The following is a 16,045-nucleotide window of genomic DNA, read 5'->3' as shown; positions in this document are numbered from 1 at the left end:
AGGACGCTGGAGCACCTCCAGTACAAAGACAGGCTGAGAAAGTTGGCGCTGTTCAGCCTGGAGAAAACAAGCTGCATGGAGACCTCATAGCAGCCTTCCAATATCTGAAGGGGGCCTACAAGGATGCTGGAGAGTGACTCTTCATCAGGGACTGTAGCAATAGGACAAGGGGTAATGGGTTTAAACTTTTAAACAGGCAAAGTTCAGGTTAGATATAAGGAAGAAGTTCTTTACTGTGAGGGTGGTGAGGCACTGGAATAGGTTGCCCAAAGAAGTGGTAAATCATAGAATCATAGAATAGTTAGGGTTGGAAAGGACCTTATGATCATCTAGTTCCAACCCCCCTGCCATAAGCAGGGACACCACACACTAAACTATGTCACCCAAGGCTCTGTCCAACCTGGCCTTGAACACTGCCAGGGTTGAAGCATTCACAACTTCCCTGGGCAACCCATTCCAGTGCCTCACCACCCTCACTGTAAAGAACTTCTTCCTTGTATCTAATCTCAACTTCTGCTGTTTAAGTTTAAATGCTCCATCCCTCACAGTGTTCAAGGCCAGACTGGACAAAGCCTTGGACGACACAGTCTAGGCTGAGGAATCCCTGCCCCTGGTAGCGGGGTTGGAACCAGATGATCTTAAGGTCCTTTCCAACCCAAACTATTCTATGATTCTACGTTAAGACACTAGCTGCTACACAGACCAATACCCCACAATGTTTTGGTTTCTTTGAACTGTCCTTTCATATTGGTCTATTAAAATTTCTCTGAAGCGTCAAGTTTTCCCTGTATGAGGAAACTATAGAAACCTATTACTGCACATAGATTTCTGCTGATGCCCCCAACTCCTTCAGTGGAATATCCTTCTATTTCCCTGAATATTCAGATTATAATTTTAAGTTGATTTTAGTATTTCTTATGCAATCTAATACCACATCTGGTTCCAAAAAAGGAAAATCTTAAGTGCTTTGAATTGTTTTCTGGAGTTATTTACCTATTTCCATTTATTATACAGAATGCTCAGAATTATCCTTCACTCAATCATTATAGTCTTATATGGATAACTTACTGTTGGTTTATTTTGCTATTTGTACTCATACGGCAGTCTGTGAGTCAGCAAGACTCACAGAGATACTTGGTAGCAGTCTTTGAACATAAATGTGCGCACACACCACAGGTGTACACAGAACACCTCTCTTCACAGAACTTCAGTACTTACATTTTTTCCACTATCACTAGATGAGGAAGAAGTCTTGGGAAGTTTCTGCTCTGGCTCTGAATAGTCTGTATCTACTGAATATGCATCTGGAGGAATAGCATAGTCACTTTCTGAGGTCACAGAAGACAGAGACACACCTGTGTTAAAAGAAGAAAGATGCTTCTTTGTATTTTTTTATTACATTAGAAACAAATGAGATCAGAATATCCATGCAGAAAGAGTATCTGAGTAGGATCTGCAGGCAAACACAAGTATAAGTATAAACTGATCAGGAACCAAGCCTGATTAAAAAACACAATTTTTTTAAGTATCAGTGTATCAAACTAGTAGCACAGTGCTAAAACTTGAATCCCCTTTTTTTCATAATTAAACAGAGTTAGTCACTTGTGAATGAAACAACAACTAAATGTCTTCTACATATTATCACTTTCTGTTAAATTACAAAAGCTTTCTGAAGGAAGAAGTCAGTGCCATGCATCATACTCATTCTGTAGACAGGATCTTTAATTAAACCAAGCAACACTCCCCTTCCCCTTTCTACCTTTGGTCTAGTATCTGGACTTGTCATGCAACTGCTTCTGTATGAAGAAGCTATGCTCAAGATCTGCTCTATGTTGAACCTGTAGGTGACTGTCTTTATTCTGCAATTACTATGAATTTTTATACTGAACTCTTCTAAAAAGCCAGATTCCAGGATTTTACAGGATTTCAGGATTTATTTTTTTTTAGTTTATTAGCTTTAATCCTGAAAAAAAAATCAACCTGTTTTCAATTCCAGAGTATCAGTGATAAAATTCCAAACTCAACCCTTATTCATCATAGAAATAATTATTTTCAAACATGTGAACATGTCCTTTTGTAAGTATTAGTGTTCTACTCCAGAAGGTTACTGTCCAAGATTTAAATGAAGATGCTTGTTTCCTTTGTTTCATTAATTTCAAACTCATTTTACAATTTTATTTAAGAAAAAAGTATTTCTCATTTATCGCTTTGGTAAGTCACCTGGGCTGTCAGAGTAGGTTCTTCTCATGTAGGATCTTCAATACCAAAAATGCAGCAAGTTGTTAATTATGTGCCTAGTGAAACTTGTGACTGCCTAGATTTTTGAACAATCTGATCTCAACAAAGATATGCACATATGTGTTTTGTGGTTAAGAAAGCTTTCCATACAAGGACTATTTTAGGGGAAGGAAACACGAGCAAAAGGAATGGTTCCATTTCAGAGACACGAATATAAATTGTACATGAAACCGGCTGTTAAATTTGCTAATTTACCCTTCCTGTTGTGCACAAATGTAACATGAGATGCGTCTGCAGCAACAGCACTGTTTTTTTGCTCAGCAAGATGGAACTGCTGGGAAGCAGGAACCAAGTATCAAAACTGCAACTACCTCACTTGTAACAGACTCAACCAGGTGTGGCTGGCACTGGAAAACTCCCAGTGGACCAGTGGGTCTATCCACCTGCTCCAGTGTAACAGAGTGGAGCTCCTCCTCACTGGGATTTTAACATGTGCTACAGAAATTACCGAATAATGTTATTTTGCATTTCTAAAGCAATGTATAATGAAGGATCTTAACACTTGGCCTCACTGGGATCTTAGATTTTAATCTCCCTTGGTTTACCCAGTGAAAAAAATACTTGCAGGTATCTACAATGGATACTGTCATCCCATGAAGAACCATTGTAACTTTCAATGATAGGAAGCATGTTATTTTAATTCTGCAGATTAAAAACACACAGTTACTGATAGATAATAGATTTGTCTTCCACAAAAGACAGAACATTACTGGATTCAAGTTTCAACTAATTCTTTGCACAGGACTTTGAGACAATCACTGTAAAAATGAAATAAGACCTTTATTGTACGAGATAACGGAACCAAATACTCTTTTGAGGGAACTTTTCCACCTGGTTTCTGATCACATGAAACTACTACTTTGTTTTATAAACCTGAATATATATGAGGTTTTTTTCTCATAGCAAATACTTTATTCTACATCATTTTTACCTACCTACAGTTAAAGGTCATAGGATGTCCCTAGCATGACAGAGTATAGATAGAATGGAGCTTCTTACTTTAAATGTACAAGTCACTTTTCCCTCATGACAACAGTCAGCTACTAGATTAATGCCTTAAAAAGACATCTTTAATAATACCAATAAAAAGAAAGCAATGTGTAACAGTCCTTTCTCCTGCTTGAATAAAAGACCTAGGCTTTGACAGTTGGGATAAAAGCCTAGATTTAAGATGTCCATGCTGTTTAAAGAAGAAATAAATTTCTAAGAAGATCACATAAACTGCCTAGTTTTCCAAACTTCCCAGAAGTTACCTGTTCTTACGGGTTTTACCTACCTCGTTTCATAGCCCGAGGACTACCTGGACCACTTCTGCTTCTAGAATCAGACTCAGAAGTCCTTGAGCTGGAACGAGAGCTGTCTTCTTCCTCAGATCCTGACGATTCATCTATAAATGGGCTATTGCTTATTTGAGTTGCTTTCTGCAGAAATTAACACAACAGTCTTTGATACCTTGCACAAAGGATATCAGTCGTTTCCTTCATACTGTGGCAGAGCTCTGCTGGCTTCGTAACATTCAAAGCTGTTCTTACTTGAGTTGTGAGTTTTGGCACACAAGTATTAACATAAAACTGAATTCCCTCTGCCCTCTGCATACTCAACTACACCCACACTTTAAAACAGAAACCTGAGGTAGCTCAAGGCATGGGCCTTTCCAAATCATAAAAGGCTGCCAGAAAACAAACAATGCTGTGATTAGTTACTGCTGGCTATCTGACTATAAACAGTTTTGGCATTGACACAAAGATATTTCTACACATACACACACTTTTAATTATGGCATTGAGCACCATGTGGTTCTGTTTAATAATTAACAGGCCTTTGGAAAAAATCAGCAAAGAACCTAAGAAGAACTGACCTGGGCTAGTAACATTTTATAAGCAGCAGTAATTTTTTTTCCCAGCTATCTGACATTTCCATTACTTCTGGGGTTCTGTGATCTCTAAACATCATCTTATGACATATTTGGCAAGGTAGCATCAAATATGAAACAGCAAGTTCCTAGATGTGAAGCCTAATGGTATTTAAAAATTTCCTTTAAACAGTAATAGTTACCCCTTTCAAAGTGGTGTAGACAGGAGTGGTCATGTTCTTATATATCAGAGATGTATATAATCCAGATACGGAGTATGAAGTTAGTGAAACAGCACCTAAAAAAAGCAACATATTTTGTTAATTACCTTCCTAATTCACCCCTCAATTAACAAAATTCAAATGTAATTTTTTGCACTGTATAACTGCTATAAAAAGCAAAATAACTCCTGAACTGTTTTGGATGTGAGATTTGTAGCTTTTTGAAATTTACAATGGTTTTAAGGAGTATAAATAAATAGTAGTCATGACCACTAGCCCTTTTAAAATTGGAAGTATAATCTCTTGCCTTGTTACCTGGTATAGAATCTTCAAAATGAATTGCAAAGAAAACTGGAGTGAACAAATTACAAATTCAGCACAAAGTTAAGAGGCAAGGTAAGAGAGGGCAGTGGAAAGATAACCAATTATCTTCTAGGGTTTTAAATAGCAGATAACTGAATCTTCATTAAAATATCTTAGAGGAACATGGGTTATTTGGTCCTTGCTTACAAATCACTGTAAGAAGAGAATTTTTGTTGATGAGACAATGAAGAACCAAACCACTTACTTTTGTTAAGAGATTCCATGGTGAAAGCTTCAGACATCCTTAAACCAGATTTGGCTACAGCATAAATTCTGCTTTCCTATACAAGCAGAATGGATTTGATGGTAGATAATTAAAACACAACAATTACTTTTCTTCTGTTTAGCCTCCCCATAGCCTTTTAGTCTTTGTGTTAGTGCAACAATGGGATAAAATGTTTGATGAAATGGCATCATCAACAGCAGCTGAAAAATGCATTTTACGCTATACCCGTCACATCCACAGTCTGTTTCAAACTTTTTTCACTAAATGATTGCCCTGTAGATAACTTCTTTTTAAAAATACCATTATCAGGGGCCAAAAACGCTATAGCAAGATTTATTTTTTTAATTTTTAATGGAAGATTGTGTTAAGAACAGATAAATGCCATTAGGAGGCAACTCTTCAACCTTTTTGTGTTAAAAGGCGAAAATAAGAAAATCTATAATGCATGAAAATATATATGTAAAGAAGGTGTTGCATTAATGCATTGTGCATCTCTGAATCAATAAACCTCTGACTGTGAAACTGCAGAATTGGCGAGTCTTGACACAGTTCTGTGTAAAACATTAGCAAATTTTACTTGTAAAGGTGTAAATGTGATCAATAACGTATGTAACCTGTAGCTGTCTTCTGTCAACTTCATTGTCTGGATTGTGAGACGTACAATGGTTATAGCAAAGGCACTGACACCAGCACTCCTAGGCTCTGTTGGTGTCAGGATAAATAAATGAATGCAGTCACAAGCATTACCTCCTTTGATACACTCAAGAAGACGTAAGTAACTTAGATATGACATGAAAAAAACTGGTCTTATCTACAAAAGTAGTGACTCTGTTTTCAACATTAGAAATACTGTGCTTCAATTCAAACTTGCTTCTCAGTTTTTTATCTTAGATCCAATCAAAGTAACCCTTTATCTGTTTGATGACCCCGTCCTGTCATCAAACAGAAAATAAAAAAGCTAGAGGCAACAAAAATCATAGAAGCAGCAAGGAGTTAATTTTACCAGTAGTAAATAATATCTATAATTACACTTACCCAGGAAGGAAATCGATGCAATGGAGGGGTTGGAGGTTTGTTGCCAGCACCCTTTTTTGTCATATCACAAGGTTCCTGTGTGTCAGCATTTTGTGCTTCAGTGCAGTCGTAGGTAAACACTCCTTCATCACAGCCAATCTCCATTTTCTCTAAAATATCATTATCTTCTCCATCCACCAGATCAATATCTGTTTCCTGAGGTCTCCACGGACGTATCAAACTTATGGCATTTCTATTTCTACCGAACATTCTGTCAGAGCTCAGCTGGGGCTGGCTGAGATGTTTCTTTGCTAATGCTGAATTTATACTAAACACATTAGGAGTCCGCAACTTTGGAGGTGGCAAATTTGAGGGAGAATCTGACTGTGTTGTGCATTGAGAACCTGCAGAAATTGTGAGAATTGGATGTTTGGGTGTCAGAGCAGGGGTTAAAATTGGACTTGGAGTATTTGCCTCACTGGATGAGGATGAATAATCTAGCCTCTGAGACTGAAACTTCTTATTCAGCTCATCTGAAGAACTATCTTGGTCTTTTTTTTTACTTGTGAAGTCAGAGTTGCACTTTCCACCTGGATTATTCTGGCCTTTTCTTTGGGACCCTTGCTGCCAAGAGTATAACTTCTTGTGTTGAGTCCTCTGAACACCAAAACTCTCTTCTTCAAATAGAGAACTACTGTCATCAGATGCTGTCAAATACATTTCACTTCCCACTCTACCGTACCTTGCATTCTCTTCAGACGTGTGGCTCGAAAGAGTTGATGCACACCTGGATTTCAGTCCTTTGTCTCCTCCATCCTCGTCTGAGCTCCAGTCACTCCCAGTAGTGCAGGAGTTCTTTGACATGTCACTGTCTAGATCTTTGGATGAACAGCTCGTTCTCACATTTTTGTTCTGCTCTGATCCAGACGAACTTTGTTGCAGTGACTTCTGACCTTTATTTGTCTCGTGTGCAGGACCAGCAAAGGTAGTTTCCAGGATATCCTTCTCTAGAGGAGAAATATAATGAATATGAGAAGATTACTCCAGCAAACTTGACTGCTAAAGGATTTTATCATCATGTCTTCAAATAGTAAGTAGGTAATAATTCCAAGTGCATAAGCACATTTAAGTTTCCTAATAGTATAAATAATAAACCTTAAGAAAATACTGTAAGTTTTTGAATGCAACTGAAGCTGCAATGATGTTTGCCAAAAAACTGTAGCAGACATTACTCAAAGTTCTAGTCAAACTAAAAATAGCAGTAAGTATAAAGATAAGCAGACGGGAGCCATACTTTAAAGTTTACTGAAAACAAACAACCAAACACATCCCCCCCCGAGCCCCTAAAGACTTAAAGAGGGCATATAAATTTAGCTGCTTTATTAAATCTAAGGAAAATTAAAGTTTAAGAAAAGCTTGTCAGAAAAGATATACATTAGCAAATCAAGTATTCTGGCCACTGTTTCTACACAGAACTATCTTCTGCAGGCTATTATTACATTCCCAATGGTGAATGCTTAAGTTATTCAAGAGAGGCTCATGAAAAATGTTTAGGGGAAGATGCTGTACTAAAAATAGCTTTGCTTCTGCATTTCACTTTTACCTGGTTTTGCAAGAGAGAGCTATAGCTTGATAGCATGTCAGTGAGCCTCACGTGCTCCCCCTAAGTTAAAACAGATGCGAAAACTAGGGCTTTTCTACGCAGACACTTGGGAAAGTTAACATGGATTGGACAAGCCAAAGATCTTAATTTAGTCCACATTAAAATAATGAAGTCACGAAAACTGATCTGTTTCCATCCAGTAAGTGTAAGGTTTTATTTCTTACACCTTCCCTTGAAAAAAAGATTCTTTCTTCAATTCCCTCATTTATAAAAATGGAAATAAAAATACATACCCACCTTTATAATGAACTTGGTGTAATACAAATACACAAAATTTTAATAGGATCTATTTCAGTTTCTGATTTTCTACAGACCTCAACCTGCAATTTTGGGTACCATGATTAACTGTGGAGAAAATGCTGAGGTCATAAATAGTACTGTGGGACTCAATAAGGACAGGAGCCTCCTTCCTGAGCTTTTCATTGCGTAAGGGAAGCAGCAGACTGCAGTGGACTTGCGTAAGGTTGTAATAGCCTAACAGCATGACAATTAGCTGGCATTACCAGACTTCAGGGCTTCTGGGGAAATTGCATGAATTGATACTGGAGCTTTCTCCTTCTTCAGATAGGAAACAGTGGCATAAAAAGATGCTTGAGACTCCCTTCTGTTTTTTCTGACCTTGATCATTGCAATGAAAGATTACTGAGTGATCTTGTTGAGTTAGGGCATGAAACTAACACTGGGACACCAGTGATAGCATAGGTACTATACACAGAAACTGGATTTAAGTGAGACTACCCTAGCATAAAGATCTAACAGCCTTCCCTGGGGGACTGGCAGCCTTAAACTCCTTACACTACTGTGGAGCAAACCTGAGCCACAAGAAATCTTTTCCTTTGAAACCAATGCACCCTATCAGCCACTGCACACTGACAAACAATGCATTAGTGGTATTACGGAGACTCTAGTGCTCAACAGGATTTTTTCCTAGTAATAGAGACTAGCATTAAAGAGGGAGTCAGTACTATAATGTACTTTGAAAACAGCTGGTTTGGATGCACTGACAGTTGTCTATTTTAGATTTCCACCCATGTCAGAATAAAACAGCAGTATTGGTGATTAAGTACCTAGCATGTTTTTGCCTTCAGTGTAGTCTGACTCTTTAGATGAAGACTTGATTATTTCTTCAAATGTAGAAGATGGCTGGGGACTTCTTGCTCTATTTGAAAAGCATCCAAAAGTCAAAGTGCTTAGTCGTTGACACTCTCCAGGTTTTTGTGTTGAAGTAACAGATTTCTTGCCCGTAGCTTCTGAAGAACAGTAATTCAAAAATCTTGTGTTAATGGGATACAGCAAACTATGCTACTGGTCTCTTTACTCTGCAGTGTAAAGTTGGTTAGGTTTTTTTTTAAGATACCTCCCCATATCAAAAGAAACCCAGAGCTACATTTCTAGTTCTTAAAGATTCATTTTTTAGTATAAAAGGAAAAGAAAAAATCCTTTAACAATTTCACAGCAAGAAGATATAAACCATGCACTTAATACAGAATGAAAACATGGAAATACCTGATTTTATTCTGCTGTGTCTGAAATTAAACCTATGGATTGGTGTAGAATAGATAATATGAGAAAGACTGTAGAATAAAATATGTGGTTGTCGTGGTTTAAGCCTTCCCTTCACATAAAAATATTAAAAGAATCTGTAATAGATGCTACAGCAAGTGTAAAGGAGCAAGTTGCCAGGCTTAGAAGGTATATATGGAGGACTTCATGAGAAGGAAATGCATAAAATTATTAGCTGCCTTGAGAACATGAAATCTGTCCCTAGGCACAGCTGTTCTGCCAGAAACAATGCTGTCCATCTGTTTATAAAAAGGTTCTGTGGCAGATCCAGGAAGGCCCTTATCCATACCTGTAAACCGTTTAAAACAGTACCACACGATCGTAATTTATATCCTGTTACCAGCAAATGTTACACTGCAAATGGTATTAAGTTTCTTAATGTTTTCTAGGATATCAGTAAATGTGTATGCAAAACCAGATGTTTAGTGTCACAAAAAGCCTTTGAATAGATCTCTCAGAAGAGGATGACTAAAGCTGTTGTGCTGAAATACACAGAACTGTTACTGATCAAAAAATAGCAAAGAAACAAAGCAACCCAGTTTCTTCATTAACAAAGAGGTGCACCTTGGTTTAAAAGCTTCATATTGTGTATATATGTATTTCATACATATTTATATTTTCATGTATTATGCATATTAACAACTGTACACACACATATATACGCACATTTCTAAATGTCTGGGTGCGTACATACATACATGAGATACATTATCAAGAAATAAGGACTATGCAGCAAACTAGTAAGATTTTCAGGCGATATTAAGTTATCAGGTCAACCACCTACGGAGAGAACAGAACCTTCAGGGAGACTTAAGAAAGCTGGTGAACAGGCAACACAGTAGCAAATAAAATTCAACTGTGATTAAGGTGAAATAATGCTCTTTGGAGGGGATATTCCTGTTTCCCATATTTATAGTCTATGATTTTTAAACTATATCCACTTGGAAAGGAGCCTGTTGATACTGTGGCTGAATTATCTGTTCCCACACCAAAAACCAGTTGTGGTTTGTCTGCATGTCTTTTTAATGAAAATTAAATTATTGCTTGCCTAACACCTTCATGTACAGTCACTCTGATGTCAATTCATACTGACATCTTTATGATTTCACAGAATATTTCAATTATGTGGATGCACAGATTAATAGGGAATATAAAGAAGTATGCCATATATAGAGAGGTTTTTAAAAAATTTGTAGATTTACCTTGTAGTTTAGATTGTACTGTTTTCATCTCTTTGGTTTGCTTTTGGTTGATCAAGCGAAGGTTCTGATTTTCCACCTCTAACTACAAGCATATAAATGTAATCTTATCCATGGGTGAAACAACTTTTAAAGTCATTACATCATTTATATTTTCTCTGAATTTCTGCCTATCCAAGGAAAAGCTAGTTCAAATGGCAAGCTCCTCTCTGCTACTTAATGCCAGTCTAAGCATTTGTTTATTCTGAACAACTAAATTCCCTGCAATGATTACTTGCTTAACTTCTGTTAAAATCAATCCTCCAAACAAGCAAACCCAAGACTGCTTTAAAAAGCCTCAATAATTAAGAAAAAAGAAATCTGCATCAGCATTTTTAATAAAAGCAGAGGGCTTGGGTTACAAACTTCTGTGCCACCTGGCAAACCCAAGAGCAAGCAGACGAATTAGAGGGAATGATGGTGCTAATGCCTCTTGCTATCTCACAGCAAAGATTAAAAACACAGACACTAAAAAAACTTTATACAAACCAGAAGACCTTCTACAGGAAGAAAAACCTGAAGAACCCACTGCTGTAACCCACTACCAGGAGGTAAAAGATGTTGGTTCAAACTCCTGCTCCAAATTAGACAAAGAGAAGACTTGAGTCTGAGTGTCCTGTATCACACAGAGAGGCGCCGGCAATTCCACTTCCTCCTGGGTGACATATATCCACCCCTGTGCAGATATCTTGAGATTCTCCACGTTTCAAACTAAGTAAATAATTTGAGTCATATCTGATTTTGTCCAAACTTTTTCAAGATAATTTTAGCTAAATTTACTTGCATTTTATTAAATGATTTCAAAAACTCTCCTTGCTGACTAATAGTAAATGTTATTTCTAGTTTCCTACTTCAAAAATAGTAATTTAATTGTTTTTCAACTGGAGTGAGTATAATTTCCACTTAACCACAACAGAGTAGGATTTTAACTTTTACAGGCAACTTTAAATTCTATACAAACAAGGAGAAGAAAGCACACAAAAACTAGCAGCCTTAGGCAGGGCGAAGACATGTTTATCTTACCACAACAGAGAAACAACGAAGACAACTGGTCTCTTTTGAGAACAGTCGTCGCCCCTGAAACTATTCATGGCTAAAAGTACTGTGGGCACTGAAAAATAAAAAAATTATCTAGTCCTTTTTTCTGCCAGACTTGGTCAGCTTTCTGGGATTATTCACACTTCAGGCATCTGATTGAGCAAGCTCAGTTTGCCAGCTAATCTCTTTAACTTGGTGGAGGTAAGTAGACCTACCAGAGAGCAGTTCTGGGCCCTTCCTCCATAAAGAAGATGCAGCTATACTAGCTGACCAAATTAGCCATCAGTATTTAAGTGACATGAATACTCTGCCATCTCTGCTGTTGTTTTAATTTTAGTCTTTCAAGCAAATATCTATATAGATAAGTGAAACCTGGAAGTTTGGTGAGGATTTTTGTTTGGGGTTTTGGTTTTTGTGGGTGTTGGTTTTTTTGGGTTTTTTTGGTTGGTTGGTTGGTTGGTTGGTTGGTTCTGTTTTTACTATGGCAAAAAGCCCTTTAACAGCCAAATAACCTAAGGGATATCCCATCACACCATTATATTTTCTGTACAAGTACCATAGCAAGAATTGTACCTCATGGAGCTTGACTGTCACCCATTCTTTTATTTTAGCTGCTTTTTCTTCTATGATTTTTGCTTCTTGCAGTCTTATTTGCTTCTGGAAAAAAATTGACATAAGCATGTTTTTCACTGAGTATTACAGTCTGCCTGACTAGTCTCTTCAGACACAAATCCTAAGATTGCTTGAAGTAATTCAGTCTCCTGGGCAATACACAGAGATTTAAAAAAAAAAGTAAATGAATAGGCCATTCACAGAGGCTGTGGTTCCTCTTACCTCTATGAAAAATTGAAGCTCTTCAGAGGAAACAGTGAAGAGGAAGAACATCTTTCCCCTCTTAAAAGTTAGATGTTCTTACAAAGGAAGCCAGAACATAATTTGCAAATGAATAAAAATTATTCTAATGCAGTACTTCTAATGGGAACCTTTTTAATCAAACAACAGAAATAACTCTAAAGATTTCTGTCCTTTTATTTTCCTTTTGTATAATTAAGAATGGGATTGATGCTTATCTTTTCTAACACCATTATTGTTAACCTGTTCTTCAAGTTGTTGCTCCAATTTTTGTATTATGTCATTTTTATCTTGTATCAGGATCTCCAGATCTTGACATCTCTTGTACAATCTGGTTTCTGATTCGCTCGTTTGAACATTGGCTGCTTTTAATTTTTCTTCCATGACTTGTACCTACGTGGAAGGTCAAACACAATACTTTAAGAAACACAGTACTCCAAGTTAAAGGTAGTAATTTCATCACAAGATGAACTGTCAAAATTGCCCCCACACTTCAGATTCAAGATAACCCTACAAAGTTCGGAAGCCTATTTGAGTAAGAATTCCACAGTGCGTATGTCTCCCTATACATCTAATACCAATAAGACTGGCAAAGCACTGATAAACCTTGTACAGATTTTGTCAGTGTCCATGAGAGGCTTCTAGGTTTGTAACATACAAGCTGTCAGAAACACCCATATGGGAAGAATGCAATTTATGTATAGGGAGCTGCTGTTAGGCTTAATAAAAAATGTTTTAATAAATAAACAATTGCACAGTGTAAAAAAACACCAACAAATTGACAGAAGCACTCTTAAAAATGGCTAAAAAGTACTGGCCTTGTAGTCAGAAACTACCGTCAGATTTCTAACTCCAAATTAGTACATGAACATTTTTATTTTTACACTTTCAGTTTCTATCTGTCTCACAGTAAGATACGAAGGATTTTTAGGGAACACCAAAGATACGTTCATAAAGTATCTGCAGTAGCTGTATGTGCCATTTGGTATCAAAAAGTAATTTTGCTTAAATATTTAACCACAATTTCATTCTTTAGATGACATAACTTCTATAAGAACAAACAACACAGAATAATCCCATTTAGAGACTGTATTGGATAGCCTCATTTTATTTTCTTACAGATTTTCTAAAATAGGTCACTGTTTCCTCTCCCTTTTGTTTCACATGCATCAAAGACTCCTGATGCATCAATACAGAAGCTCATTACATATATCTATTTTCGATTTGTGCTGTTAGCTTTGACTTTATTGAACTGAACTGGATAGTGAACAGAGAAAGGTGTTAGAACATCTCTGGTAGGACAAATCAATACATGTAAAAGGGAACTGTCTTCTTCCCTTTGAGCAGTACTTAAGAAAAATACCAGTGTTCTGAATTTCCTTTTATTACAGTAACATGCACATAGCTAATGGAGATATATTCCAATTTTTATATATATACCTGCTGAAAAGCTCTCTCTGCTTGACGATCAGCATCTATAACTTGTTTCTCAAGCTGCTGCATCTGTAGATACATAAAAAGATACAGTAAAATGTCCATGCCTTCTGCCCATCACCAGAAATACCACAGTGAAACATGTTTTCATGGTCTGTTTTGAAAAAGGAAAAGACAAGTTATGGGCATATATATATATAAATAAATAAATAAAAGGATAAACAGTGTGTCAGACTGGGAAGATAATTCATCATTATGACTATATTAAAACATTGTTAAGATTCCTCTACAGAAAAATCATCAAACCAACTCTTCTTCACAGTATAATTTTGTGGGTGCTATATGGCATACTGCTTTTCCCTGCTACCAAGAGTAGAAATTCCTTTGACAATAGCCCTGAAACTTTCCTCACACAGGCTCAGAGTCTTAGAAAGTGCTAAGCTCCTTCACGTCCTTCCAAAACTGGCAAGAGTAAAGGGTACTTGGCACATGGTACACTTTGGCTGCTAATTCTTCTGAAGCTGACAAATTTAGCTTTTGGAAGGAATTGTGCTATAAGGCCTGTGCCAGACTCCTCCACCTCTGCGTGGAAGAAGGAGGTATGTGACAGAAGAGACATGGTGGGCTCAGGTGCTCCATGGAGACAAATGTGAAAAACCACAGTAGAAATGGATGAAGACAGAGACCAGCACAATATCAAGGAGCGCAGATCACTTTTGAGCAAGGGGAGACCCTGATCCAATACTTTATAACAATGCCTAATAAAGCATAAGCTCAACCTTTGCCCTGGGCCTTGCAAACTCTCTGCGTTTTAAATGATTTATTTTGAAGGCTTTGCAAACAATATGAAACAGAACAGGCCAGAAAGAAATGCTCTGTTTAGATTTTGTTAGGGGCTCTCTAGTCTTACTTTGGTGAATACAATTCTGTCCTCTTTTAAAAAGTAAATTGTGGTTTGAAATAACACTAGAAAGTACATAAGGTATTCCATGATTTAAGGACTTACTGCTTCTTAGGGAATACCTAGCTAAGAATTCACCTGAAGAGGATGAAATATCAAACAATTAACATTGGGATACTCAGTATTCAGCTTCAAAATTATTCACAGAAAAGCATATGATACAAATAATGCAAATGAAAACCATTTATTCCTTGTCCAGTTTACTGCTTGGTTTTAAAATAATTAGTTTCATTCTGTCCTGTCTGTACTTGATTTCTGGCATCTTTCAGTTTCTTTTTCTCTCCTCCTAATTATGTTGTCAATCACATGAAACAGATTTTTGTACTTTCAGCACCTCATCCAGACAAGGGCACAGTGATCATTTTCCATCAATCAAAAAACTGAGAATGGAGAAAATTAGTTTTCACTAACATTAATAAAAAAAAAAAAAAAAAAGCTGTGACTGACCTTCTAGTAACTCCTCATATAATACAAGAACCCAAAGTCCACATCATAACACCACAACAGACCATTGATACAAGAGCAACAAACATTTCACAGTGTGCATGGTCAGGTCCTCAATGAGTTGTTTTGTAAGAACACTTCCAAGGAGATATCATCCCAGTCATTCATATACTAATAGTCTGGACAGATGGACAGGGAGCTGAGCCTTCTTTGTTTCTCTCTGGTCACATGTATTTAATTTCATATTTATATGAATTCATGTTGAGATTTTGAGTTTAATTTTTAGACTTTTGAATCCTCAGGTTACTTTCCATCTGTCTGTCTGGTTTTACATTCAAATACTGTTTGGTTTACAAGACTCACTTTAATATTGATTTTAAGACATTTCTTTTTTAATGAGTTGAGGATTCAGAAATTGAGGGTATTTCTGAATATATGATAATCTAACATTCCATTGTAGTAAAAGTACTACACTAAAGCAAGTGGAAATGCAGGTATTACATCATTAATGAACATCGTTAATACTCTAGTATTATGACAGAAAACTCCTTCAGAGATTTATGATGTGAAAATCATTGTTGATGAGTAGCAGGTTGTTTATCCATTTTCACAGTCAAACAATTTGTATATGCACATAATTGCTATGGCAGTTAACTGGCAATTTCTTTATGTCCCATTAAGTAAAATTCATTTCAGCTCTAAGGTCGTATCAGAAACCTGGCAGATCTAATAAATGGAAATAAAACCTGAAAATGTTGCTTGCCAGGTCCACCCAGCTGCAGCTCAGCTGGGTCTGACAGCTTAAACCTGAAACAACTAGTCTTTCCAGCAGCATCTAACCATTACTGAACCACTGTACAGTCAGTAAGCAGTAGTGC

The 16,045-nt window shown here is 36.8% G+C and overlaps 1 protein-coding gene across 1 annotated transcript in view; it reads right to left on the bottom strand.

Moving 5' to 3' along the window:
• Nucleotides 1-16,045, bottom strand: part of PLEKHH2 (pleckstrin homology domain containing, family H (with MyTH4 domain) member 2) — a 48,209-nt gene that overhangs the window by 20,932 nt on the left and 11,232 nt on the right. Inside the window, exons 2-11 of the mRNA XM_010019241.1 lie at nucleotides 13,769-13,831; nucleotides 12,572-12,721; nucleotides 12,050-12,133; nucleotides 10,403-10,484; nucleotides 8,705-8,887; nucleotides 5,996-6,981; nucleotides 4,940-5,015; nucleotides 4,354-4,448; nucleotides 3,575-3,719; nucleotides 1,219-1,355 (exon numbers count right to left, since the gene is read on the bottom strand). Of these exons, the coding sequence (XP_010017543.1) occupies nucleotides 1,219-1,355; nucleotides 3,575-3,719; nucleotides 4,354-4,448; nucleotides 4,940-5,015; nucleotides 5,996-6,981; nucleotides 8,705-8,887; nucleotides 10,403-10,484; nucleotides 12,050-12,133; nucleotides 12,572-12,721; nucleotides 13,769-13,831 (2,001 nt within the window). The remainder of the gene's footprint in view (nucleotides 1-1,218; nucleotides 1,356-3,574; nucleotides 3,720-4,353; nucleotides 4,449-4,939; nucleotides 5,016-5,995; nucleotides 6,982-8,704; nucleotides 8,888-10,402; nucleotides 10,485-12,049; nucleotides 12,134-12,571; nucleotides 12,722-13,768; nucleotides 13,832-16,045) is intronic.

This window comes from Nestor notabilis, unplaced genomic scaffold (assembly GCF_000696875.1).
Source record: "Nestor notabilis isolate BGI_N333 unplaced genomic scaffold, ASM69687v1 scaffold28827, whole genome shotgun sequence".
NCBI lineage: Eukaryota > Metazoa > Chordata > Aves > Psittaciformes > Psittacidae > Nestor > Nestor notabilis.
Note: the sequence above shows the minus strand (reverse complement) of the source record. Positions and strands in the feature narration are given on the sequence as shown.